This window comes from Mobula birostris, chromosome 15, assembly GCF_030028105.1.
Source record: "Mobula birostris isolate sMobBir1 chromosome 15, sMobBir1.hap1, whole genome shotgun sequence".
Lineage (NCBI taxonomy): Eukaryota > Metazoa > Chordata > Chondrichthyes > Myliobatiformes > Myliobatidae > Mobula > Mobula birostris.
Genome location: NC_092384.1, coordinates 60,403,413 through 60,429,744, shown reverse-complemented (window position 1 = coordinate 60,429,744; position 26,332 = coordinate 60,403,413). Strand labels below are relative to the sequence as shown.

Here is a 26,332-nt window from a genome sequence, read left to right as displayed (position 1 = left end):
CACAGTTGGTGACCTCAGGTGACATCACAAAGGACCCGCCCAAAAGCTGCATGTGAGCAATATCGCCGGTCTGTGAGTGGAAGCCGTTTCTGAATGATCATTCGTTCTTGCTGTCTCTCTCCTTCCCCCCACATTGTCCATCGCTCTGGCAACGATTACTGCGAACTGAACTATTAAATCGAACTGGACTTTTGTGTCACTTTGAAATTGGTCATTTACCCCTAGACAACGATAGAGCTTGATTGATGCTGTTATCTGAATTCTGTGCACATGTGTGTTTATCATTGCTGAACTGTTGCATTTATTATCCTTTCGATTACTGTGTTGCTTGTTTCTTTAATAAAACTTTCTTAGTTCTAGTAATCCAGACTCCAACTGAGTGATCCATTTCTGCTGGTTTGGCAACCCAGTTACGGGGTACGTAACAATATATGTCTATTGAATAGTTAAGTTAAAAATAAGTAGTGTAAAAAAATAAAAACAGAAATAAAAAGTAGTGAGGTAGTGTTCAGGGTTTCAATGTCCATTCAGAAATCAGCTGGCAGAGGGGAAGAAGCTGTTCCAATATTGCTGATACTGATTATTTGGTCATTATCTCACTGTTGTTTCTGGGAGCTTGCTGCATACAGATTGATCATTACATTTCCTACATTACAACTACATTTCAGGAACACATCATTGTGAGTATTAGCTTTGCAATATCTTGACAGATTTGGGAGGCGTCATATAGATGCAAGACTTTCTGTGAAAAATAAAATTTTACATTAGTACTCAAACTAAGGATTGTCTGGCAACTGGATATGAAAAGCTATATTCAGACCTTTTTGTTTACAATAATTTTATGTACCCCTCCCTTCATGTGCATTGTATAATTCTGAAATAGTGTACTAATCTATTTTGCACCTCAGGATAAATTGTTTCATGGGTAAAAATTAGTAACAACTATTGATCAGTCTTTGCTTGCAAGAGATTGATTCACTTTACACTCTGCATGCAGGGCGGCTTGGAAAATTGAGTGCCTCATCCTTTTTTGAATGCAATTTATATTTGCGGAGACCTGGCGGATACCTGTGAAGAAAGATGGGCAATTCCGAGAGTCACTCTATGCAGGGAGTCTGGCAAAGTCAATTTTCGGCTGAAGAACAGACATTTCTGGGTGATCTTTTTAAGGTTATGTGTGGATCCAATACCACTGAAGAAACAAAGGGCGGAAAAGCTCCCAAGCAGCAGCTTACACTCAGCATGTTAAAGGTAAATGTCTAGATGAACCAAAATGGTAAACAGTGAAAATAAGTTAATCCTGAGATTCTGCTGAATTTTCAAAGATATTACTTGAAAATTGTCCAAAATGTAAGTTGCATTAAATCTGCATTTGTTCACAAAGCATAAATGCACTTCTGCCTTTCTGTCCTAGCATACTTGAAATGCAGCGGAAGCAAGCAGGCGATGTGAAGCGAAGTCTGGGAATCAGAGCAGCAGATCAGCCAGTGGAGAGAGGTTGAGTTTAAATCAAATAACGCTGGAAGAATCAGAATTGGGTTTAATAACACTGGAATACATCGTGAAATTTGTTGTTTTGCAGTAGCAGTACATTATAGTAAAAAACTATATGTTACAAAAAGAAGTAAATATAAAAAGTAAATTAGCCAAAAAAGGGAACAAAAAAATAATATTGACTCACAAAATGCTGGAGGAACTCAGCAGGTCAGGCAGCATCAATGAAAATGAAGAAAGAGTCGATGTTTTGGGCCGAGACCCTTCAGGACTGTAAAGGAAGGGGGAATTCACCAGAATATAGAGGTGGGAGGGAGGGGAAGGAGGATAGTTAGAAGGTGATCAGTGAAGCCAGGTGGGTGGGAAAGGTAAAGGGCTGGAGAGGAAGGAATCTGATAGGGGAGGAGAGTGGACCATATGAGAAACGGAAGGTGGAGGGGACCCGGGGGAAGTGATAGACAGGTGGAGAAGATGTAAGAGGCCAGAATGGGGAATAGAAGAAGAAAGGAGGGGTTGGGAATTATTTTAAATGGAGGGAGAAATCAATATTCATGCCATCAGGTTGGAGTCTACCCAGATGGAATATAAGGTGTTGTTACTTCACACTGAAGGTGACTTCATCTTGGCACAAGAGGAAGCCATGGACCACCATGTCAGAATGGGAATGAGAAGTGGAATTAAAATGTTTGGCACCTGGGAAGTTCTCCTTTTGGTGGCTTGAGCAGAGGTGCTCAACAAAGTGGTCCCCCAATTTATGGCAGGTCTCACCATTGTAGAAGAGGGCATATCAGGAGCATCAGAAACAATAGACAAGCCCAGCAGATTTGCAGGTGAGGTGCTGGGGCCCCGAATGTAGGTGAGGGAGAAGGTGAATGGGCAGGGTGTAGCATTTTGGTTACTCGCAGTGATAAGTGCTGGGAGGGAGGTTAGTGGGGAGGGATGAATGGAGAAGAAAATATGCAGTGAGTGATCCCTGTGGAAAATGGAGAGAGGTGTGAGGGAAAGATATGTTTGGTGGTAGGATCCCTTTAGAGATAAGGTTTCAGAGAATGATGTGATGGATGCAGAGTCAACTGAGAGTGAGGTAGTGTTCATGGGTTCAATGTCCTTTCAGAAATCTGACGGTGGAGGGGAAGGAGCTCTTCCTGAAATGTTGAGTGTGTGTCTTCAGACTCCTGTACCTCCTCCTTGATGGTAGCAATGAGAAGAGGGCAAGTCCTGAATAATGGGAGTCCTTAATGATGTATCAATGACAGACTCTGCCATCTTCATCAGGGGTGATGCCTGGACATGTCTAGTCTGGTGGTATTTATACCCCCATTATCAATCGCTCCTGATTGGTTAGTCCTCATCCAATCAGGTTTCCACTGTCCCACCTCTTTTACAATCAAATTCCAGTTCTAACTTAGAGCGAGACCTTTGTCTTTGTTAAAATTCCTTTCCTCTAGTTTTATATCAGTGGCTTCCTTCATCAGCCGTCCTGCTCAAATGGCAGCTTATGCCAGTCAAAGATGACCTGGGACTCAGACAGCTGATGTTTACTGGATTCCCTGTGAATGCGGAGCAGTGTATATTGGCCAGACTCTGTAGGAACCTGCATCAAGAAGCACAGATGTATCTGTTTGGCTTACCCGGAGAAGTTGGCGGTAGCAGAACATTACATTCGTAATGGCCATAGGATTGACTTTGACGACACAACACTACTGTGCCGCACCATTGCATTTTGGGATTGCCTAGTGAAGGAAGCCATTGATTTAAAACTAGAGGAAAAGAATTTTAACAAGGGCAAATACTCTAGCAAATTTTTACAGAGGTAGTGTGGACAGCATTCTGATTGAATGCATCACCACCTGGTGTGGAGGCTCCAATGCACAGGATCTAAACAGATTGTAGACTCAACCAGTTGCGTCACAGACACAAACCTCTTCACCATCATGGAATCTTCAAATGGCGGTCCCTCAGGAAGGTGGCATCCATGATTAAGGACCCCCACTGTGTGGTTCGTGCCCTCTTCTCATTACTGGCATCAGGGAGGAGGTTTAAGAGCCTGAAGGTGCACACTCAGCATTTTAGGAACAGCTTCTTCCCCTCGGCTATCAGGTTTCTGAAGGGTCCATGAACCCATAAACACTACTTCAGTATTCCTCTTTAGAACGAATTATCTGTTTTTTATTGCAACTTATTTTTTATGTCTTGCACTATACTGCTCCATAAAACAACACATTTCATGACTTATGTCAGTGATAATAAATCTGATTCTGATATGGACTATATGCAGATAGATGGGATTAGTGTGTATTGATAGGATGATCAGCATGAACAAGGTGGGCTGAAGGGCCTGTTCCTGTTTGTTCTTTGCTCTTTAGTTCTGAAAGTCTGTTTTTATATAGAATCAAATTTCATAGTCATTTTTCCTTACAAAGCACATTTACTGACCAGTTTGGAATACAGTTGTGCTCAGCGGCTTGAGGACTGGACATCCATCACCTTTTTGTGGCTGTTAATTGCTGCAGAAATGAGTCTGAAAGGAGAGTCTATAACTACAGAGTATAGGTTTAAGGTCGGAGGGGAAAGGGTTAAAAATGGATCTGAGCTGTAACATTTTCTAATGAGGGTGCTGGATACAAGGAACCTTGTCAGAGGAGGTAATAGAGGCAGGTACAATTATAAACACGAGAAAGTTACAATTATGCAAGAAAGGTTCAATTGTAAAATTTAAAGGATATTTAGATGGATACGTGAATACTGGCCAAGCACGAGCTAATGGAACTAGTTCAGGTAGATAGCTTAGCCAGCATGGATGAGTTGGACCAATGCTGTATAATTTTATGACAGTGACTCTGAGACTGCTGTGGATAATATGAAATTCTGGAGCTTATAAGATAGTTCTTATTGACAGAAGAGAGTACATTGATAAGCAAGTACATTTTTTTTTAACGTATTTGGCTGTAGATAAGAGTTCTCCTGATAACATTTTCATCAGTAATAGATCACCCGATCAAGGTTGTGGTTGTGTTCTGTAACACTAACGACAATGGATATTTGCTTTCCAGGTAGCTTTTGATTATATGTAAAAAAAAAAGTATGCACTTGGAAAAAGAATGGACTCATATGTCAGCCTTAAAATGTTAGAGCATGGTCACTATCGGTGGTCTCTTATTTAAATCTGTAAAATAGTATCCTTTTTGTACAACTTTCCAGCTTCAGCGCAGAGTTTAACTTGCCCAAGTGAGATGGGAACATGGTGAAATCCTCACATTCACATTTTGCCTTGGTTCTACGACTTCTTTTGCTGGAGGACAGCTCTAACAAAAGAAGTGAGGTGGTAGAACGTAGGCCAAGTGTTAACCATTTCTTTTGCAGAAGTTTATGAAGGAAGTGTTTTTCCTGCTGCCTTTCTCTGGGATGTTCACTATACAAATATTGGTTACCAGCACTCAGAGAAAGAATTAATAAGAACGCTGCCCTAGGTTAGGGGCAGTGCTGTAGGTCTGCAAACTTCACATGCAAATATATTAAAAACAAAAAGAAATGTCAGTTTTCCTTTGTTTACTCTACGATATCCCTTTAACTAGCTGCTGCTGACTTTGCCCTGATTCTGTGCTGGGATTTTTACCATGCCTTTGAGCTATATGGCTGCAGTTCAGAAGATCTCCAGGCCTGAGGAGAATGTCTGTCACTACCAGTGATGTTACCACCCCTTACCTATTTAAGATTTGTAACTGAATACATAGAAATGTTTCGGATGTTACAGGCTGAGATATACTACTTTGGCAGAACCTAAATGAGACCAATTTGCAACTATAGATATAATTCAAATTAAAATCCAGAAATTGACCATTATTGTGAAGCTGATTTTATCCTGAGACATATTAAAATTGAAGTTTCTGTCCATAATGACTGTGGTGCAATTAGAATTTCTTGTGAATTTGGGTATAGGTGATGCAGGCAAAACCATTTATTGCCCACAGTTATGAGAGTAATTCCTTACTTTTAAGTATTACACCTGCTAGCTTGCATCTCTAATTGATTAATACCGGAAAGTGATTAAATTATGGTCAACTTCTTGAAATTTGTACAATGTAAGCCTCTCTGTGAGTAAAGTATTAGTGACGGGTTTCATGGGTTCCCATGGGTTCCCATGCTATTAACTTTGCTTGGCACCTCTGAATGGTGGTGTAAATAATGCTATGGTGGAGGTTGTTCCACAGTTTTAATGGTGGTCACAATGATTCAGACACTTTACTATGTAATTTTAAGTTCTTAATTTTAATATCTCGAGATAAACAACAGAGTGAAGGATACTAGGAACTTTTGCTAAGCTAATGTGCAGGAATGAATCCAAGTTAGGGAGGTAGTCATAGAAGAATAACAACATGGAAGCCGGCCCAACAGCATATTAAGCACCCCTTTTGTATACTAACACTTAAAAGTTCAAAGAAAATTTATTTTCAAAGTACATATATGTTACCATATACTTCATATACTTACTTTATTGTCACCAAACAATTGATACTAGAATGTACAATCATCACATCGATATATGATTCTGCGTTTCCTGCTCCCTGGAGTACAAATTGATAGTAAATATTAAAAATTTAAATGATAAATCATAAATAGAAAATAGAAAATGGAAAGTAAGGTAGTGCAAAAAAACCGAGAGGCAGGTCTGGATATTTGGAGGGTACGGCCCAGATCTGGGTCAGGATCCATTCAGCAGTCTTATCACGGTTGGAAAGAAGCTGTTCCCAAATCTGACCGTACGAGTCTTCAAGCTCCTGAGCCTTCTCCCGGAGGGAAGAGGGACAAAAAATGTGTGCAACCCTGAGATTCATTTTCTTGTTTGTATATTCAATAAATCCATAATAAAATAATAATCATAAATAATAATCATGGAAGAATGTAAAAAGAAAAAAAACAAATGTAAAAAGAATCTTAAGAAAGAAATTAGAAAAGGTAAAAGAAGATATGAGGTTGCTTTGGCAAGTAAGGTGAAAATAAATCCCAAGGGTTTCTACCATTATATTAATAGCAAAAGGATAGGGAGGGATAAAATTGCTCCCTTAGAGAATCAGAGTGGACAGCTATGTGGGGAGCCAAAAGAGATGGGGGAGATTCTGAACAATTTCTTTTCTTCGGTATTCACTAAGGAGAAGGATATTGAATTGTAAGGGAAACAGGTGGGAAGCTATGGAAACTATGATGATTAAAGAAGAGGAAGTACTGGAGCTTTTAAGGAATACAAAGGTGGATAAGTCTCCGAGTCCTGACAGGATATTCCCTAGGACCTTGAGGGAAGTTAGTGTGAAAATAACAGGGGCTTGTGACAGAAATATTTCAAATGTCATTAGAAACGGGGATGGTGCCGGAGGATTGGTGTATTTCTCATGTGGTTCCATTGTTTAAAAAGGGTTCTAAGACTAAACCTAGCAATTATCAGCCTGTGAGTTTCACGTCAGTGGTGGGTAAATTGATGGAAAGTATTCTTAGAGATGGTATATATAATTATCTGGATAGACAGGGTCTGATTAGGAACAGTCAACATGGATTTGTGCGTGGAAGGTCATGTTTGACAAACCTTATTGAATTTTTTGAAGAGGTTACTAGGAAAGTTGATGAGGGTAAAGCGGTGGATGTTGTCTATATGGACTTCAGTAAGGCCTTTGACAAGGTCTCACATGGAAGGTTGGTTAGGAAGGTTCGGTCGTTAGGTATTAATATTGAAGTAGTAAAATGGATTCAGCAGTGGCTGGATGGGAGACGCCAGAGAGTGGTGGTGGATAACTGTTTGTCAGATTGTCGGTGACTAGTGGTGTGCCTCAAGGATCTGTACTGGGTCCGATTATCATTTGTCATATACATTAATGATCTGGATGATGAGGTGGTAAATTGGATTAGTAAGTATGCTGATGATACTAAGATAGCTAGAGTTGTGGATAATGAAGTAGGTTTTCAAAGCTTGCAGAGAGATTTAGGCCAGTTAGAAGAGTAGGCTGAAAGATGGCAGATGGAGTTTAATGCTGATAAAAGTGAGATGCTACATTTTGGTAGGACTAATCAAAATAGGACATACATGGTAAATGGTAGGGCATTGAAGAATGCAGTAGAACAGAGGGATCTAGGAATAATGGTGCATAGTTCCCTGAAGGTGGAATCTCATGTGGATAGGGTGGTGAAGAAAGCTTTTGGTATGCTGGCCTTTATAAATCAGAGCATTGAGTATAGGAGTTGGGATGTAATGTTGAAATTGTACAAGGCATTGGTGAGGCCAAATTTGGAACATTGTGTACAGTTTTGGTCACCGAATTATAGGAAAGATGTCAACAAATTAGAGAGAGTACAGAGAAGATTTACTAGAATGTTGTCTGGGTTTCATCACCTAAGTTACAGAGAAAGGTTGAACAAGTTGGGTCTTTATTCTTTGGAACGTAGAAGGTTGAGGGGGGACTTGATAGAGGTATTTAAAATTATGAGGGGGATAGATAGAGTTGACGTGGATAGGCTTTTTCCATTGAGAGTGGGGGAGATTCAAACAAGAGGACATGAATTGAGAGTTTAGGGCAAAAGTTTATGGGTAACATGAGGGGGAACTTCTTTACTCAGAGTGGTAGCTGTGTGGAATGAGCCAGCAGAAGTGGTTGAGGCAGGTTCAATGTTGTCATTTAAAGTTAAATTGAACAGCTATATGGACAGGAAAGGAATGGAGGGTTATGGGCTGAGTGCAGGTCGGTGGGACTAGGTGAGAGTAAGAGTTCGGTACGGACTAGAAGGGCCGAGATGGCCTGTTTCCGTGCTGTTATGGTTATATGGAAAGACTCCACTAACTTGGGCATTTTAACCATTGTGCAAGAGACAACCAACTGCGCAAACACAAAAAGAAAAAAAATCAATAAATATCAAGAACATGAGATGAAGAGTCCTGATCTTGAAAATGAGTTCATAGATTGTGGGAACATTTCAATGATGGGACAAGTGAAGTTGAGTGAAGCTATCCCCTTTGGATAGTTGAGGGGCATAATTGTTCCTGAACCTGGTAGTGAGAGTCCTGAGTGTCCTGTTCCTTCTTCCTGATAGCAGCGGTGAGAAGAAAGCATGTCCTGGGTGGTGGGGTCCTTGATTATGGATCCTGCAGCAATGCTCCACATAGATGTGCTCAATGGTGGGGAAGGCTTTACTCATGATTGACTGGGCTATATCTACTACTTTTTGTCGGATCTTCTGTTCAAGGGCTTTTGATGTTTACATTCCAGGCTGTGATGCAACCAGTTTGCCGAAGTTTTAGATGTCACCCACTCATTTTGTTCTCTCCACATTCACTTCGATTCCAGCCAGCTTCTAATTCTTAACTACAAAGCAGGAGCCAATTAACCTACCATCTGCACATTTTTGGGATATTGGAAGAAACACAAGCATCGGGGGAAACCCATGCGGTTTTGGGGTGACCATGCAAAAAGTATAGAGACGTGAGGACTGGATTGAACCCAGATCTCTGAAGCTATTAGGCACAGCTCTTCTAACTGCACACTGCTGCCCCAATTTTGTACAAAGGCGGGTGATATTGTTTTACTTCTCTTTAGGCCTATATTGATGGAGCAGTAACAGGAAGAATGATTATTCGAATGTACAATGGAATGAGGAACATTCATCCAATGAAAAAGTCAAACGTCGCTGACTCTGTAAGCAAGAAACAGTTTCTTTCCTTTCTTTATTACACCATGCGAGGCTGCGTGGAAGAAAGAAGTTTTGTTGTTCAGCATATGATTTCCAGTGAACCTGACAGCCTTGTAACAGGGAGGCAAGTAAAAGAGGTAAGGCCACTAAAGTTGCCCTAATTTTCAGCAGTTGTCTGTCTTTTATGTAGGAAAATATGCATGCCAGGACCTCTAGCCTCTACAAGACATTGAGTTTTTTTTAGCTTGTGTAGTGGCTGTCTGCAGGGGATGATTCTTTTCAACTTCATTCTCAAGGATTAGGCTTTATTTTCCATCTACACTCTGTGGCCACTTTATTAGGTACATCCGTACACCTGCTTGTTAATGCAAATATCTAATCAGCTAATCATGTGGCAGCAACTCAATGCCTAAATGCATGCAGACATGGCCAAGAGGTTCACTTGTTGATCAGACCAAATGTCAGAATGGGGGAAGAAATGTGATCCAAGTGACTTTGAACATTGATTGATTGTTGGTGTCAGATGGGGTGCATCTCACAAACTGCTGATCTCTGGGATTTTCATGCATGTCTCGAGAGTTTACAGAGAATGATGCAAAAAAAAAACATCCAGTGAGCAGAAGTTCTGTGGGCAAAAACATCTTATTAATGAGAGAGGTCGGAGTGGAAAGGCCAAACTGGTTTAAGCTGACAGGAAGGCGAGGTCGCAGTAACTCAAGTAACCATGCATTACAACAGTGGTGTGCAGAAAGTCACCTCTGAATGCATAATACTTCGAACTTTGAAGTGGATGGCCTACAGCAGCAGAAGACCATAAACGTATGCTCAGTGTTCACTTTAGGAAGTACAGGAGGTGTCTAGTAAACTGGCCACTGAGTGTATGTTTCTATCAGGAAATTGCTGTGGTGTGATGATGCTAAATGCAACAAAAAGACAATTCCACAATTGTAAAGAATAAAGAATTATATAAAAATAAAGTTAGATGTACAGAAATGGAGTATGATGTGGTAAATACATAATGTAACCATCATTATAAAAATGGTTTAAAGTGTTCCTGTACAGCGACAGAGGTAATAGCTAGAGGGGACTAACTAGAATGGATTATTAGATTAACTGCCTGGAGGGAAATAACTTCCAAAATGGAGTGAAAGTTTTTCTTTTATTGGTCCTATAGTGCTTTGCAAAAGGGAGCTTTTTGAAAAGGCAGTTTGCTGGGTGGGTAGCATCCGTAGCGATTTAGCTTGCCTGCTTCTTTGATCTGGATATTTACACCCTCCTCTGACCTTTCTCAGCGTCTAAGCATAAATTTATGTGATCTTAAAATCTTTTAAACTCTAAAATAACTAGCCTGGATAACAATGACTCCAGTAAATTGTAGAAGCTGAATTAGCATTAATTAAATTGATACAATGCCCATAGTGTCTAGTTTAAGTACAAAAGAAAAATGGTGGATGTATTTGGCAGGTCAGACAGAGACCACATCTGTGAAGAGAAGTGGAGTTAATGTTTCAAGTCAATGATCCCATTGAATCTATCAGCAATTTTTGTGTGAGGTCACCAAGAGCAACGAGCAACCCCTTTTATTCGGTTGCAGAAACTAACTGTGTATTTAATATAAATTCATACTGGTGCTGATCAACAACTGAAAGCCCAATCTATCATGCTTTGCCATTGCTCTTCCCTGAAGAGTACCAAAAGGTTGGTGCAGTTGTTTGGACAACCCATCTGTTTCTTACCAGATCCACTGCTACTTATACCCCAAATTATCTTGAGCTCTGTGCTTAAGTGCTCAGATGTAACCTCCACTGTGGCTGTATAATGTAATTTCTAATTTTTTTATATGGAAAGAAGATTAAAGAATCTGAGGCCAGTTCTAGTGCTTTATCTGTCTTTTACTGTTGCTCGATTTATTTTGCATCGTCATGACATGTACTACTGTTGTATGTCCCCATGTAGTTCACAGAGGATATGATCGTATCAGTGATCCACTTATTAAATGAAGAGAAGATGCTAATGGGTTGGAGCTTGGAAAAAACTGGAGATTGCATTTTGGGTACATCGCGTCTGACTGCTTATCTGATGGCAGAGTTGAAGGCTAAAGGTATTGTTGTGCTGTCTGTAGAGGTGCTCAGGTTTCCTCCCATATTCCAAAGTCGTATGGGTTAGCATGTCCACTGGCTACATGGATATAATTGTTGAGCATGGGCTTATTGCGCCACAAGGGCCTGTTGCCATTCTGTATCTCTAAATGACTAAAAATTCTATGTGTTCAACATGCCACAGTTATTATTTTAAAGAGGACAATAACTTGGCACAGGTTAATCATTGAATCAGAGACCTTGCTGGTGTATTGCATGCTCTGTTGCATTGTACTCACTGACCTGTTGGTGAAATCTTATCTTTAAATTATATCCCCTTTAATGATCGCCTGAAACTTAGTTAATGAAAAAATTGTGTATTTTAAAAAAGCCCATTGTCTGATCCCTGTACTTTTCTCATGGGAGCTAGACTGGGAGAATGGTATCTAGCTATTTCTGAGCGAGTGCATCTTCAAAGTTGTATTGCAACCTGGATTACAACTTTGTTAGTGCTGTAACACGAAAGATCAATATCTGGAAGATTAGATTACATCCTTGTATATTTCATTGGCAACCCTCAGTCAGATCAAAGCTTGCAATAAATCAGTGGTGAGGAGTCAATATAGAACGTGGGTTTGGAGCTTTCTGAATTTTGCTATTTCCCTATTAAGCTAACTTAAGCTGCAGGATGAATTCAGAGGGAAAAGCTCTTGTGCCTGCACTGTACTGCTGCTCTATTTAAACATGGAAAATTGAACTGGTCTGAGGAATCTGGGAATATTCTTAGAGTGATGGAAAAGTACAGCACTTAAAAAGGCCCTTCAGTCCATCTAGTCCATGCCAAGCCACTTAACTGCTTACTCCCATTGACCTGCACCACGACCATAGCCCTCCATACTACCACCATCTATGAACCTATCCAAACATCTCTTAAGCATTGAAAACAAGTTTGCATGCACCATTTGTGCTGGCAGCTCCTTCCACCCTCTCATGACTCTCTGAGTGAAGAAGTTTCCCCTCATGTTCCCCTAAACTTTTCACCTTTCACCTTAACCCATGACCTCTGGTTGTAGTCCCACCCAAACTCAGTGGAAAAAGCCTGCATGCATTTACCCTATCTATACCCCGCATAATTTTGCATACCTTTATCAAAGCTCCTCTCGAACTTCTGAGTTCCAAGTAATAAAGCCCTAACCTATTCAATCTTCCCTTACAACTCAGGTCCTCCATCCTTGTAAATTTTCTTTGCACTCTTTCAACCTTATTTACATCTTTCTTGTAGGTTGGTGACAAATACTGCACAGAAGCTCCAAATTAGTCCTCACCAATGCCTTAAGCATTACATCCCACCTCCTATACTTAATACATTGATTTATGAAGGCCAATGTGCTGAGAACTTTCTTTACAACCCTATCTTCCTGTGATGCCACTTTCACTGAATTATGGACCTGTATTCCCAGATCGCTCTGTTCTACCACACTCCTCAGTGCCCTACCGTTCACTGTGTAAGACCTACCCTGGCTGGTCTTACCAAAGTGCAACATCTTGCACTTGTCTGCATTAAATTCCATCTGCCAATTTTCAGTCCATTTTTCCAGCTGGTCCAGATCCCTCTGCAAGCCATGATAGCCTTCCTTGCTGTACACTACACCCCCAATCTTGGTGTCATCTGCAAATTTGCTGATCCAGTTAACCATATTATTGTCTAGAATACCGATATGGATTACAAACAACAATGGACCCAGCACCGATCCCTGCAGCAGTCATAGGCCTCCAGTCAGAGAGGCAACCATCTATTACCACTCTCTGGCTTCTCCCATAAAGCCAATATCTAATCCAATTTACTACCTCATCTTGAATGTCAGGTGATTGAACTTTCTTGTCCGTGGAACTTTATCAAAGGCTTTGCCAAAGTCCACACAACATCCACTTGCTTGCCTTCATGCACCTTCCTGGTAACTTTCTCAAAGAGCTCTACAAAGTTGATTAGATACGATCTACCATACACGAAGCCATGCTGACTGTCCTTAATGAGTCCATTTCTATTCAAATATATCTCTCTCCTCCCTCAGAATACCTTCCAATAACTTTCCCACTACTGATGCCAGGCTTAGTGGCTTACAATTTTCTTGTTTATTTTTAGAGCATTTCTTGAACAAGGAAAATCATTGATGATCCTCACCTGTTGTTAAGGATGATTTAAGAATCACTGCTAGGGCCCTGCCAACATTTACACTTACCTCCCACGGGGTCCAAAGGAGCACATTGTCAGGCCCTGGGGATTTATCCACCCTAATTTGCCTCAGGACAGCAAACTCCTCCTCCTCTGTAATCTGCATGTAGTTAATACCACTCTGCCTCACTTCAATAGACTCCTAAATAAATCCAGTTGCAAAAAAAAATCAAGATCCCCCCCCATCTGTTTTGGCTCCACACATGGATTACCATTCTGATCTTCCAGAGAACTAATTTTGTCCCTTGTAATCATCTGTAACCTATCTGTAGAATTCCTTCAACTTGTCTGTTACAGCAACCTCATGCCTTCTTTTAGCCCTCCTGATTTCTTTCTTAAATATTCTCTTGTATTTCTTATACTCTATAAGCACCTAATGTGTTCCTACCTGCCTATTCCTGCTTAACCAGGGCCTCGAAAGTTAAGGTTCTCTCCACCCATTATCTTTAACTTTTATTCTAACAGGCACATGCAAGATTTGTCCTCTCAAAATTTCACTTTTGAATTCTTCTCACAAGGTGCAGGTGCAGGACAACAGATCATTGTGCGTGGGTAAGGTATCAGTCAATTAGTAGTGCTAGAGGAGTCAGTGCTAAAAGAAATAGGTCCATAGATTACACTTCCTCCCACTTTCGATTAATGTAACATAAAACAGTATATATACAAAACATTCAGTTTCCTTTCATAAACCCATATTCCAAATAAACATGCTTTCACAATAACAGTCCATAATTAACTTCACAGTTCTAAAGGCTCAGTCTTTTGGTGATGCTCTGTTTCTTTCAGGAGAGCATCTTTGTACCTGTGGAGTGGTATCAGGTTTATCAGTTGTCTTGTCAAAGACAACTTTCTCTATTGCAAGTGTTGCATTGTTGTTGGTGATATGACCATCAGAGAGCGGTAAGTCCGCTGACTGTAATCTTGTTGGCTGCAGTTGTCTCAGGTGTGCTCTTTGGCCGAGCATCCAGTATCTGGCCAACATGACACCTCCACATCTGATCTCCAGCATCCACTGTGTACATCAGTGGTCCAGTTCTTGTACTTATCCTACTGGGTGTCCACTTGTCTTCTCAGTAATTACACACTAGAGCTTCCTACCCAAACTCAAAGTTCGTTGCTGATTTACTTGGCAACTGGGTGAACTATTTTTTCTGCAGTTCCCTCCGTAGGTCTGGTTTCAGGGGTCTGTGTGAGATCTCAGATACCTGCTGATGAATGGCATTGTGGGTGTTTGATTTGTTGTCATCTGAGCAGAGTTCTAATACACAAGAAGGAAGTTGTCCACCTGGTGCCGCAGAGAAATGTCCTCCTTGTCCATAGCTTTAATGGACTTCATGAAGGTTTGAATAAACCTTACAGCTAACCCATTGGTTGCTGGGTGGTGAGGAGATGACTTGAAATGTTTGATGCCATTTTTCTTCATGAATAGTCTGAACTCTTCTGATGTGTATTGTGGTCCATTGTCACTCACAATTTGTTCAGCTAAGCCATTTCTAAAGATGGTAGTCCTCAGAGAGGAAATATTATTTTCTGAGATGGTTGACTTAATTGGTATTACATCCGGCCACTTCAACTGAGCATCGACAGCAATCAGAAACATAAGAGTTCATGAATGGCCCGGCAAAGTCAATGTGCACTTTTGGCCACGGTGAAGATGACCACTTCCATGGGTGTAACGGTGCTTGTGGGGGTGCCTTTTGAATTTTGTGGCATCCTGAACAGACTTTGGCCAAGTCTTAAATCTGTCTATCTATGCCTGGCCACCACATGTAGGTCTGGGCGAGATTCTTTATCTTGACTGTACCCAGGTGTCTTTCATGCGCTTCTCTAACATTCTGGTGCACAGTTTACAGGGAACCACAACACGAGATCCACACATCAGAATTCTTTGACATACCAATAGTTGTTCTCATCTCACTGAGAATTCTGGAAACTTAGGGTTACCATGAGCTGGTCATCCTTGAATGGTGATTTCATAGACTTTTGACAATGTCAGGTTATTCCTTGTTTCTCTTTGTATCTCAGAAATTGTTACCAGCAACTGGTCCACCAATGCTGTGTGAAACACCTCTGCTAGGCCATAGAATGAAGACTTTTCTTCTTCCATTGTCAACAGTGGAAGACACGACAAGCTGTCAGCATTGCTGTGTTGGTTGGTACCCTTGAACTCGTATGTCATAAAAGTGGGCTCCTAGGAACAATGCCCAATGTTGCAAAAAGGTAGCAAACATTACTGGGATGCCCTTCCTGGGACTGAAAATGGACACGAGGGGCTGGTGGTCTGTCATTACAGTAAACTTTTGTCCATACAGGTAGCGGTGCAACTTTATTCCCCATACTGGACTACAGGCCTCTCGGTCAATCTGTGCATAGTTGCATTCTGTGCTCGTCAGTGATCTTGAAGCAAATGCAATTGGACATTCAGATCCAATTTTCATAGTGTGTGACAAAATAGGACCAATGCCATAAGGGCATGCATCACATGCCAGTCAGACGGGCAGAGATGGGTCATAATGGGTGAGCAGTTCATCGGATCTTATTTGTCTCTTTGTTTCCTTGAATGCTCTTTCATATTTTTTTATGGCCATTCCCACTTTGCTCTTGTCTGTGACAGTATGCTCAATGGATGCAGCGATGCAGCAATGTTTGGGAGAAATCGGTGTAGTAGTTTACAAGGCCCAAGTATGACCTCAGTTGTGACATATTTTCCGGTTTGGGTGCCTGTAGCACTGCTTCCATCTTCTTTTTGACTTGTATAATCCCTGCTTTTTAATGACATGTCCACAATATGACATTTCATTCTTGAAAAAGTCACATTTCTCTCTCATTGGGCGCAGACCTGTACTCACTCAGCCTGGTAAGTACTTTACCAAGGTTCTGGAGGTGTTCTACATCATTCTTGTCGGTCATGATGATGTCACCAAGGTAACATTGGGATATCTTGGAGCACTTGGGCTATTGATCTTTACCAAATTACTAGAGCTGATGCGATGCCAAAGATGAAATGTTTATTCTGGAAAGGTCTCTTGTGAGTATTGATTGTGAGGAACCTGCTTGACTCCTCAGTCTTCACTTGCAGATAGGCTTGTGACAAGTCAGTTTTTAAAACCTCTCCCTGCCTGCCAAAGACATAAAAATACCTTCTAATTGTGGCAGGGGACACTGCACAATATGTAGCACAGGGTTGATGCTCACTTTGAAGTCCCCACATATGCAAACAGCTCTGGCCTTCCTTTTCTTGATCACCAGGACAATGGGCGTGGTCCAGTTGCTCCACTCAACTTTAGAGAAAATGCCAGACATCTCCAAGCTCTGAAGTTCAGCATCTACTTTAGGATGTAGTGTGTAAAGCACTGGACGCGCTTTATGGGATCTTGTTGGTGCTACTTCACCTAGTTCAATTCTGGCCTTCATGGCTTTGAGTTTACCAGTACCCTTCTCAAACACCTCATTAACGTTAAACAGTTGTGACAGTCTCTGGTTAGTGCTACCGTTTGGGCTGCAGTTGCCTGGTGGTGACACATTGAGAGCCTTGATTGTGTGCCAGTCTAAACGGATTTTTCTCAACCACTCGTCTGAAAAGTGCTGACCCTCCATTTTTCAACACATGAAGTTCTAACTGCTATGTTTTGCCTCCGCACATCACAGTTAATTTCAGTTTGCCTTTGAGAGACACTTTTATGCCTGTGTAGGTCTTTAGCATCACTGAGGTCTTTTCTAATAGTAGCTTAGAAAGCAGTCTGTTGTAGTCAGCCTCAGAAATTACAGACAAGGCTGACCCAGTATCCAGCTCCATTTTCCGTTTTATACCACACACATTTCTTATCCATATGATTTTTGCGATCTGCTTCAGTAATGCTATCAGTTCTAGGCATCACAGCTCACCTTTATCTGACACTGTGTTGTCTGATTCATTTTCACATTCAGTCACTTTGTGGATTTGTTCAGTTTTGTGTTTGAAACTTTTCACTCTGTGTGTTTTTTCCCTTTGTGCTTTTATCTGACTTGCACACACTCTCTATGTGACCTTGTCTGTGACTCTTTTTGCAGACTTTTTCTTTGAACCAGCAGTCATGGGCAGATTTGCCACATCATTAACATGGTTGGCGGACTTCCGGGGTCGAATATGGAGTGAGTTGGTGCGTGTGAGTGTGGCTCCCGATTTTTATTGAAAATCTACCTGTTTATCTTTGCCGTATGCTCGAGATAACTGGATACTTAATATTGTGAACAACGCGGGACATAGCTGGACATTGAAATGGCAAGTAGAATGTACCTTCGAAGTAAAACTGGGGAAAAAGATAGCGAAGCCTCGAGCAAGAAGGCGGATGTTACGGTAATGGCGCCGTTGCACACTGCTGGAGCTGGACCCGGACCTGCGCTACCCGATGACTTGGAGAGGCTTCGTTTAGTACTTATTACTGACATGACGCAAGCGGTGCATTCTGCCCTAAAAAGAGAACTTGAAGATGCTTTATCACCAGTGACTGCTACCATGGAACAAATTATGTCTGCTTACGAGTCACACAACGAACACATTCGTGGGGTTGAAGACAGCCTGAATGATTACAGTGACCGACTGGTGGGCGCTGAAGCCGCCATTGCAGCGTCGCAGAGCGAAAACGCAGTTCTGAAGGGAAAGCTAGATGACCTCGAAAATCGGTCGCGGAGATCCAATTTGAGAGTGGTCGGCGTTCCTGAAAATTTGGAAGGTTCGGACTCTGTTAAGTTTATGACCGAGTTTTTTGACGAAGTGCTGGGGGCAGATTTTTTCCCAAGTCCTCTCGTACTTTCACGTGCTCACCGAGTCGGACGTAAACCATCCGGTGTCTCTGGAGCCAAGCAAACGAGACCAAGAACGTTCCTAGTTTGCTTTCACTCCTTTCAAGATAAGCAACGCATCATCAATAGATGGAAGCAGGAGCTGTATTTCTGCGGACACCGCGTGTTTTTTTATGAAGATTTTAGTGCGGAGCTGGGTAAAAAACGAGCAGCTTTCAAGGAGGTGAAATCCCTGCTTTACGGGAAAGGGGTCAGGTTTGGCCTGTTGTATCCTGCCCAGCTCCAGGTCATGCATGAGGGTATAAAGCATTATTTCCATACACCAGAGGCGGCCAAAGGGCTTTACCATTTGCGCTGGGGAGAAGAAGAACGAGAAGAGCAATGACTTTTTTTTAGGTTATTCATGCAGCATTGAAGGGGCCTCATGCTGAGGCAAACTGTTAATTTTCACAATCCACTTCTTTGTTCATTTTTTCCAGTTTAATTTGTGGAACGCGATCGGGTCGAACTGCTATGCTGCCGAAACTGATTAACAAAAACTTTCAACCAGCAAAATGTAAATATTTGGGATTTGTATCTCGGGTGTTTAAGTTGCCCAGTGTTTTGTTTTTGTTTTTAATGCTTAGCTTGACCTGTGTCATCTTTAGCCTATATGTTATATTAAAGGTAGTATAAGTGATAGGCTAAATTTTAAGGAGGGGAGCCACCCTAGATTAGATTGAAAGTTGGGTTGTATGGGGAACACCTTGGAAGTTTTTTGTTGGGTACTGCCTGCGATTATCCTCAATTGGGGAGGTAGATCCAGGTTTCGGGGGTTAATTGGGTTTTTTTGTTTGTGTAAAGGGGTGGGGGAGTGTTTTGGGGGATTACCATGGCAGTTTATTCTTTTGTGTGTTACGGATTGATCAGACTTTCTTTTCATTGTGCATTATTGTGTGCAATTTATACCCTTGCACTGTTTTGGATTGTAGGCCCTGTGTGCCTTTTGATATGGTTAACGTGAGTGCTGCTGACAGAGGCCACCCTGTGAGGTTTATTTCTTGGAATGTAAAGGGGCTCAATGGTCCGGTTAAAAGAGCTAAAGTTTTCTCTCATCTGAAACAATTAAAAGCAGATATACTATTTCTACAAGAGATACATTTAAGAGTGGAGGACCATAATAGACTTCGTAAAGCATGGATTAGTCAGGTTTTTCATTCCAGATTTAATAGTAGGTCCAGGGGGGTGGCAATATTAATCACCAAAAGAACGCAGTTCACACCATCTGATGTAATCAGTGACCCTAATGGTCGCTTTATTATAGTCTCTGGCTCTCTCTTTCAGATACCTGTTATTTTGGTAAATGTTTATGCTCCTAATTGGGACGATGTCCAATTTGCAAATAGGGTTTTGTCATTAATACCTAACCTGAATACACATAAGCTAATCTTTTCCGGAGATTTGAACTGTGCTATTGACCCACTGCATTTTCTGGTGTGGCAAAGGCCTTCTCGATGTTTATGCAACAAAATGGTTATATGGATCCTTGGAGATTTTTGAATCCATCACTTAGGCAATTCTCTTTCTTCTCTCATGTTCACCACTCCTATTCCAGGCTAGACTATTTCTTTATAGATAATTCCTTGATACCTATGATTAGACAAATTGAATACACTGCTATAGTTATATCTGATCACTCGCCCGTGAAACTGGACCTATGTTTTCCTTTAAACTTTAGAGAACGGCCTCTGTGGAGACTTAACCCCCTTTTGCTTTCTAATGAGAAATTTTGTAGTTATATATCGGCTAACATTGACACATTCTTCGAGACTAACAAAACTGAGTCGGTATCGTACTCTTTGGGAAACTTTAAAAGCTTACTTGAGGGGTCAAATAATATCTTATACTTCACATGCCAATAAAGAGCATAGGAAGGAAATGCAAGTGTTATTGAAATCTATTTGGGACCTGGATAGAAAATACTCTGAGGCACCCACTGCGGAATTATATAAAAGCCGGGTTGATTTGCAAGCGAAGTTTAATCTTCTATCTACAAACCTATCAGAACAATTAATTCTTAAGACACGTGGCCTCTATTATGAATATGGTGACAAGGCGAGCCAGCTTATGACTCATCAGTTGAAACGTCAAGCTGCATCACGACTTATTCCTCAGGTAAGAGACATACACCAGAACTTGACAAGCAATCCAAAAGAAATTAATAACATCTTTGCAACTTTTTATTCCTCTCTGTATGCCTCAGAGTTCTCCTCAGATAAAACAAATATGGAACGTTTTTTAGATAATTTGGAAATACCAACTCTTGAACCAGAGGAAGTGGAGAACCTAGATCGGGCTCTTGGGCAGGAAGAGATTAATAATGCCATTATGGCTATGCAGAGTGGTAAGTCCCCAGGTCCTGATGGTTATCCAATAGAATTTTATAAGAAATTTAAGGATAAGCTCACACCGGTCCTTCTAGAAGTGTTTCAGGAATCTTTGGAGAATGGCTCCTTACCCCCTTCTCTTTCACAGGCAGCTATTTCACTACTTCTTAAAAAGGACAAGGACCCGACTCAATGTGGATCATATCGCCCCATTTCACTTTTGAATGTAGATGTGAAAATTTTGGCTAAAGTGCTTGCATGTCGTTTAGAACATCCCCTTCCCAAGATAGTTTCAGATGATCAAACAGGTTTTATTAAAAATCGCTATTTTTTTAATATCCGTCGACTGGCTGATGTGGTTTATTCACTGAGTGATTCTCCAAGTCCAGAGGTTGTTATCGCCTTGGACACGGAGAAGGCATTTGATAGGGTGGAATGGGTATACTTATTTAGTGTTTTGGAGAAATTTGGATTTGGCAGAATATTTATAGCTTGGGTTAAGCTATTATACCACTCGCCTTTAGCGTGTATACAGACAAATTATTTTCGATCTGGCTACTTCCCATTAACACGTGGCACTCGCCAAGGCTGCCCACTGCCCCCTCTTCTTTTTGCAATTGCAATTGAGCCTCTTTCTATTGCAATTAAGTCAACTACATTATTTCAAGGTGTTAGAAGAGGGGACATGGAACACCATGTATCCCTATATGCTGATGACCTCTTACTTTATGTTAGCGACCCTATAGGTAGTAGTCCTGCTATTGTGTCATTATTAGGTCAATTTGGAGCCTTCTCTGGCTATAAACTGAACTTTCAAAAAAGCAAATGCTTTCCCATTAATAACTTGGCCCTACAGATCCGACTGGAATCTTTGCCCTTTCCTTTATCTCAAGATGGTTTTGTATACCTAGGAATACATATTACTCGCTCTTTTACATCTCTGTTTGAAGCTAACTACAGGCCTCAGGTTAGCCAAATGAAGGCTGATTTCGAGAGATGGCGCAGTTTACCCCTTACTATAGCTGGGAGAATTCAGTCAGTGAAAATGACTATACTTCCTAGATTTCTCTATTTGTTTCAGTGTTTGCCAGTTTTCTTATCTAAGTTATTTTTTAAATCAGTTGATCAAGCTATAACCTCCTTTATTTGGGAAAATAAGGTCCCAAGGGTTAATAAGCGCATTCTTCAAAGAGGTCGTGACGTAGGTGGAATGGGTCTTCCCAGCTTTATTCATTATTACTGGGCATCGAACATTCAAAAAGTATTATTTTGGCTTCACCGGCCAGATATAATCTGGTGCCTGCTTGAGTCACGGTCTTGCCACTCCTCGTCTCTCCCAGCTTTGGTGTATTCTTCCTTACCATTGAAATCCTCTCAATTCACATCTAACCCGGTCGTGCTCTCCACCCTCAAAATTTTTAATCAATCTCGCTGCCACTATAAGTTCATATCAGCTTCAGTTTTGGGCCCCATTCATAAAAACCATTTATTTCCTCCCTCCACATTCGATTCAGCTTTTAGACAATGGGGTTTGAACGGTCTTATGCGCATTAAGGATTTGTATACTGATAACATATTTGATAGTTTTGATAACCTGCGCGGTAAGTATGGCCTTCCGCATAATCATTTTTTTAAATACCTGCAGATTCGCCACTTTGTCAAGGAAAAATTTCCCTCTTTCCCTGTTCTACCACCTGCTATGTTATGGGAAAAATTCACTCTTAGCTTTAACAATAAGGGGCTGATTTCTGAACTATACTCTCAGCTGATGTCTTTAGGAGTTCAAGATCTAAACAAAACTAAGAGTAGGTGGGAGGACGACCTCGGTATGGACCTTGTGGAAGAATATTGGGCAAAAGTATTGAATAGGGTTCATTTCTCATCATCATGTGCTAGACTGGGGCTCATACAATTCAAAGTTTTACACAGGGTACATTTAAGTAAAGCCAGACTGGTAGACATATACCCAGGGACAGACGCTGGCTGTGACAGGTGTTCCTTCTCTCCGGCTGGTTTAATACATGCATTTTGGTCATGCCCTCGGCTTGATGACTGTTGGGCACTGGTTTTTAAAATTATCAGTGAGGTTTTGGGGGTGACACTGAGACCTTGCCCGCTTATAGCTGTATTTGGTGTGGCAGATGATGATTTGGGTTTAAATGCAAGCCAGTCGGATATCATTGCATTTACATCGCTATTGGCCCATAGGAGAATTTTGCTGGTTTGGAAATCTGCCACTCCCCCAACTGCTGCTGCTTGGTTAGAAGATGTAATGTTTTTTCTGAAATTAGAAAAGATTAAATTCACTTTGAGGGGGTCTGTGAAAAAGTTCTATTCGAAATGGGGACCTTTCTTATCATATTTTGGGAGTCTTAAGGAATTACCTACTAGTTGAGGGCATTTGATTGTACTTAGGAAGTTGCCTCCCATTTAACACACTTATAATTTACCTCACAGGGTGGTTGATGAATTGTAAATATGAGTGTATTTTGGATCATCTGACATGTTGCAGATGTGTATGAGCTGTCGTATTGAAGTAGTGTGGGGGTACGGTTGTGAAATGTCCGTACTTGTATTTGTGAATTGTTGTGTTGTAGATATATTAGCTGCCATGATATGTTCGGGGAGGGCGGGTGGGGGGGGAGGTTTGTTTTGGGGGTACGATACTAAAGCAAAATGGAGGAAAATGTAATCCATTATATATTCTGTATTGTGTCATTCCTTCAATAAAAATAAAAAAAAAACACATGGCTGGCTTTTTGCACCATTCAAGGACATTTTGCGTGTTTTACATTCTAAACCCTTTTTCTGTAGTTTTGATGCTTCCTTTTCTGCTGTCTTTAACAATATTGTAATGATCAGTGCCCTTTCTAAGGTTAGGTCTCTTTATGACAGAAGCCCTTTTTGAGTGCTTTGACTATGCATGCCACATACAAGCCTGTCCCTTAATGTATCAAAAAGTCCATCTCCGAAGTCACAATATTGGGAATATTTGAGCAGTTCTGCAATCTATTCAGAAATGCTTTCATCTTGTGACTGGTACCTTTTGTAAAATCTGAATCTCTCAGCTATTACTAGCTGTTTAGGGCTCAAGTGATTTTGTAAATTTGCAACAATTTCATCGAATGGCATGCTTGCTGGCTTTTCAGGAGTTACTAAGTTGTGTAACAGCTTGTACATTTTAGCACCCATTAAGTTAAGAAACATGGAGACTTTCTTTCCCTCATCCATGTTGGTCGCATTACAATATAGTTCAACCCTCTTGATATACAATTCCCAGTCCTCATAAGCACTATCGCATTGATCAAGTTTCCTGACTAAGGCCATCGTCAAATTATTTTCACTTTAACTTTTGCTCATTGTGCGTCTCTAACTGTGTACTGTGCACTATTACTCATGCACTCCTTTGTTAGTATCTGTGATGGCCTTCTCTGTACTAATTCACTCTTTCCACTCACTGTCTCTCTCCCTTCCTTCAAATTGTGTCATCATGTAACCGTCAGTGCAACTGGTGATATGTGCTGATGTTCATGTTTGTACTTGTTGCCATTTTTTTGTGTCTGTACAATTACATATCAATTAAACTAAACAATGTGGAAGGCAGTTTATTCACATTGTAGAGAGAGAGAATGGCCCAAGACACGTGCGCAGGACAACAGATCAATGCTCATGCATAAGTTATCAGTTGATAAGAGGTGCTAAGGGAGTCATTACGTTAAAAAGAAATAGATCCAAACATTACACATAGTTACTTTGAAACTAATGGCATTGTGGTCACTTGATGAAAAGTGTTCCCCTACACAAGCCTGCCCTGTCAGCTGCCCTGTCTCATTCTCTAATAGATCAAGTATCGTGCACTCTCTGGTTGGGAATCCTACATACTAATTAAGGCAACTTTCCGGAACATATTTGACACAAACTCTATCCCATCTAGTCCTTTTACAGATTGGGATTTCCTGTCCATATGTGGAAAGTTAATATCACCTATAAAAACAAATGTGTTTTTTGCAACAGTCTGTGATCTCTCTGAATATTTGTTCCTATAAGTCCCTCGGACTGTTGGGTAGCCTATAGCATAGCTCCACTAACATGTCATACCTTTCTTATTTCTCAGTTCTACCCATAATACCTCACAAGACAGGTTCTCCAGTCTGTCCTGACTGAGCACTGCCATGACATTTTCCCTGACTAGTAACACCACCCCTCCTGTGACCCCTCCCACTGTCACATCTAAAGCAATGGAACTACGGAATATTGCGCTGCTAGTCTTGCCCCTCTTGCAACCAAGTCGCACTAATGGCTACAATATCATAATTCCAGGTGTTGATTCATGCCGTGAGCTTATTTGCCTTTCCTACGATACCTCTTGTATTAAAATATATGCAGCTCTGGACATTAGTCACACCATGCTCATCCTTTTGATTCCTGACTTTGTCTGAAGTCCTAACAACATCCGTCTCCACAACCTCTTCACTAACTGTTCTGGCACTCTGGTTCCCATCTCCCTACAACTCTAGTTTAAACCCCACCGTGCAGCACTAGCAAACATTCCTAAAAGGATATTAGTCCCCTTCCAGTTCAGGTGCAAACCTTCTCCTTTGTACACGTCCTACCTTCGATGTAAGAGAGCCTAATGACCCAAAAATCTTATGTCCTCCCTCCTATGCCAACTTCTCAGCTGTATGTTAAACTGTTTTATCTTCCTTTTGCTGGCTTTACAGCATGTGGCATGCATAGCAACCCTGAGATCATAACCCTGGAGATCCTGCCCTTTTTCTTAGCACCTAACTCCCTGAACTCACTGAGTAGAACCTCATCACTTATTCTACCCATGTCATTGGTACCTACGTGGACCACAATCTCTTAGCTGTTCACCCTCCCACTTAAGAATGCTGGGGACTCGATCCTAAAAATCCCAGACTACCATCGGGAACCTTATTCTTGTCCACGGAACCTCCTTTCTGTTTCCCTAATGAACAAATCCTCAATCACCACAGTGTGCCTCCTTTCCCCTGCTTCCCTTCTGAATCGCAGAGTCAGAATGAGTGCCTGAGACTGGACCGCTGTGACTTCCCCGGGCTAGGTCACCACTGCCCCCCCACCCCAATAATATTCAAAGTAGTATAACTGTTGTTGAGGGGGATGGCCACAGGGCTACTCTGCACTGGCTCCTTAACCCCTTTCCCTTCCTGACATTGGGTATAATTGCCTCTATCACACCCCTCAATCTTCCTGAATGATCCAGAGTCTACTTACAGCTTTTTTGCCCTCTCTGACTTGAGCATCTACTTGTGGAAACCTCGAAGAGCTGAAACTCTTCCACTCTAACTCTGACCCCTCTGAAAATGGTGGGTATAATTTAATTTGTCCTTGCCCATCAAGCCCGAATGCTGATTGGCCGCTGCTCAAAGCTTCAAATTGCTGCAAGTCGCTGCCTTTTCTACTTAATTGATAAATCTGAGTAAGCTATGTCTTCTCAGGTCTCTGATCCCTCCGACTGGGCTCTGCTCAAAGCACATCCTAAAAATTTCTCAGTCCAAATAGAAAATGCTGGAAACAGTACAAGCCTGGCAGGTCCTGGGAAAAGAGAAATTGAGCTCAAGTTTCAAGTCAATATCAACTTTCTACTTGTAAATGATGAACAAACTAAAACTGCCTGAAGGACATTTTTATTGGTGCAGAGAAATGCGATGCTTGTATATGGTTCC

The 26,332-nt window shown here is 41.2% G+C and overlaps 1 protein-coding gene across 7 annotated transcripts in view; it reads left to right on the top strand.

Annotated features, from left to right (window-relative positions):
• The window catches only part of meak7 (MTOR associated protein, eak-7 homolog), a 56,385-nt gene that overhangs the window by 15,329 nt on the left and 14,724 nt on the right, over positions 1 to 26,332 (top strand). For 3 of the 7 annotated variants that reach the window (XM_072279882.1, XM_072279880.1, XM_072279879.1), the window contains exons 4-7: positions 998 to 1,251; positions 9,072 to 9,302; positions 11,122 to 11,266; positions 20,501 to 23,245. In XM_072279882.1, the coding sequence (XP_072135983.1) occupies positions 1,081 to 1,251; positions 9,072 to 9,302; positions 11,122 to 11,266; positions 20,501 to 23,019 (3,066 nt within the window). In that variant the 5' untranslated portion in view covers positions 998 to 1,080 and the 3' untranslated portion in view covers positions 23,020 to 23,245. Of the gene's footprint in view, positions 1 to 354; positions 418 to 997; positions 1,252 to 9,071; positions 9,303 to 11,121; positions 11,267 to 20,500; positions 23,246 to 26,332 lie in introns of those variants that run through there. The other 4 variants (XM_072279881.1, XM_072279884.1, XM_072279883.1 and 1 more) reach the window with 4 other exon arrangements.